The 2,203-nt window shown below is 52.2% G+C and overlaps 1 protein-coding gene across 1 annotated transcript; it reads right to left on the bottom strand.

The window, feature by feature from the left end:
• Positions 1 to 21: 21 nt before the first annotated feature.
• LOC101859208 (spidroin-1-like) lies at positions 22 to 1,992 on the bottom strand. The gene has a single exon (XM_005111040.2). It carries the CDS (start codon positions 1,990 to 1,992, stop codon positions 22 to 24), a length of 1,971 nt encoding a protein of 656 aa, XP_005111097.2.
• Positions 1,993 to 2,203: the final 211 nt, after the last annotated feature.

Raw genomic sequence — 2,203 nt, forward strand, 5'->3', positions numbered from 1 at the left:
GGGGGGCGTTAAAAAGGTGATCTACCTTGTCAAAACAAAACCTGGGTCCACTTCATTGACTCTTGCCGGCCGTCGGCTGACCGCGCTGACGTCATCGGTCACTGACAGCCCCTTACCCGTTAACCCCTTACTTTTCCCTTTCTTCTTTTCGCCCTCTTCCTCAACCTCTGGGACTGTCTTTCCGTCGCGTTTTACGCCTTCATTAATCTTTTTAAGTCTATGGTTCTTTCCATTTTTTTCCGGTTCCTTCAGGTCGATCTCTTTGTTGTTCAGTCCATGTACTCCCAAAATGGGAATATCTAAAACCTGGTTATTCCCGCTCTGAGTTCCTGGCTCCGGAGCACTTTGGGAATCCACACCCTGATTAGTTGAAATCTGATTATTTTCACCGTGAAAGCCAGAAGTCTCAGTATTCAAACCCTGATTTTCAGGACCCTGTTTATTTAACCTTTGAGTACCACGACCCTGATTTTTCAATCCCATTGTGCCAAGATCCTTATCATCTAACCCTTGAGTACCACTGCTCTGATTATTTAACCCTTGAATACCACCACCCTGATTATTTAACCCTTGAATACCATGACTCTGATTGTTTAACCCTTGAATACCACGACCCTTATCATTTAACCCTTTGACGCCAAGACCCTGATTATTTAACCCTTGAATACCACGACCCTTATCATTTAACCTCTTGACGCCAACACCCTGATTATTTAACCCTTTGACTTTGACGCCAAGACCCTGATTGTTTAACCCTAGAATACCCAGACCTTGGTTATTTAACCCTTGAATACCCCGACCCTGAATATTCCCACGAGCCTGATTATTTAACCCTTGAATACCGCGACCCTGAATATTTAACCCTGGAATGCCCAGACCCTGATTATTTAACCATTGAATGCCCCGACCCTGAATATTCCCACGAGCCTGATTATTTAACCCTTGAATACCGCGACCCTGAATATTTAACCCTGGAATGCCCAGACCCTGATTATTTAACCCTTGAATACCACGACCCTGAATATTCCCACCACCCTGGATGTTGGTGGGACCTCGCGGGGGCAGGAGGACGAGCGTGTCTACCCCGGGTATCCCCAGACCCTGGTTGTTGATACCGCCTACGTCACTGACCCTCAGGTACACGTTCCCGTCGTCTGCCACGTTCCCGCCACCCACGAAGCCGTCCAGCACAGAGACAGGCACAGGGCCCAGACCTGGGATGTTCACCACGCCCACCACTCCCGGCCCGCCCACTCCACCGGGGCCAACCCCGTTCCCAGCACCGCCTGGACCTCCGGGTTGACCTCCGACCCCCAGACCAGGCTGACCTCCGACCCCCAGGCCAGGTTGACCTCCGACCCCTAGGCCAGGTTGACCTCCGACCCCTGGAACACGACCGTTCCCTCCATTCCCGTTACCGACTCCTCCAAGACCAGGCAGTCCCCCGACCCCAAAACCAGGACCGTTGGCCCCAGCAAAAGCTCCAACCCCTCCCTGTCCTCCGACATTACCTAGGCCGTTCCCACCGCCAACACCTCCCAGACCTCCCAGACCTCCAAGACCTCCTAAACCTCCTCCTAAACCTCCTCCTAAACCTCCTCCCAGACCTCCCAGACCTCCCAAACCTCCCAGACCTCCCAGACCTCCCAGACCTCCCAGACCTCCCAGACCTCCAAGACCTCCGGCCAGGCCAGGCACCCCGAGACCATCACCCCCCAACGCCCCACCGTTGCCATTGAAACCAACCACGCCCACTCCCTCGGCAGCGTTACCCTGCAAGACCCCCAGGCCAGGGATCAAAGCCTGTATTCCCGGAATGTTGACGAGCTGGGGAAACAGCAGACCTAAGACCGCCCCGAGAACTGCATCCTCCGTGGACAGCTCTTCTTTGTCCTCTTTCTCGCTGTCTTTCTTCTCTTTGCTGCTTTTGCCGCCTTTGCTTGAAGAGGAGGAAGAACTCTTGCTCGGTTCGTCTGATGAATCACCAGACATTATGACGCCATCTTCGTCGTTTGGTGATTCTTCCGCCATATGATGCAGGAAACGTTTGTAGTTTCTGCGCTGGGCGTTGCATTCCACTTCGGCGTCCTCTTGGCATTCCTACAGAACGCAACAAGTGATGACGTCAGTGTTTTATAATAACATAAAGGAGGAACTCAACAAGTGATGACGTTAATATGTTAATGGATGTTTAAACCATCTA

The sequence above is a fragment of the Aplysia californica genome, unplaced genomic scaffold (genome assembly GCF_000002075.1).
Source record: "Aplysia californica isolate F4 #8 unplaced genomic scaffold, AplCal3.0 scaffold00990, whole genome shotgun sequence".
NCBI classification, from domain to species: Eukaryota; Metazoa; Mollusca; class Gastropoda; order Aplysiida; family Aplysiidae; genus Aplysia; species Aplysia californica.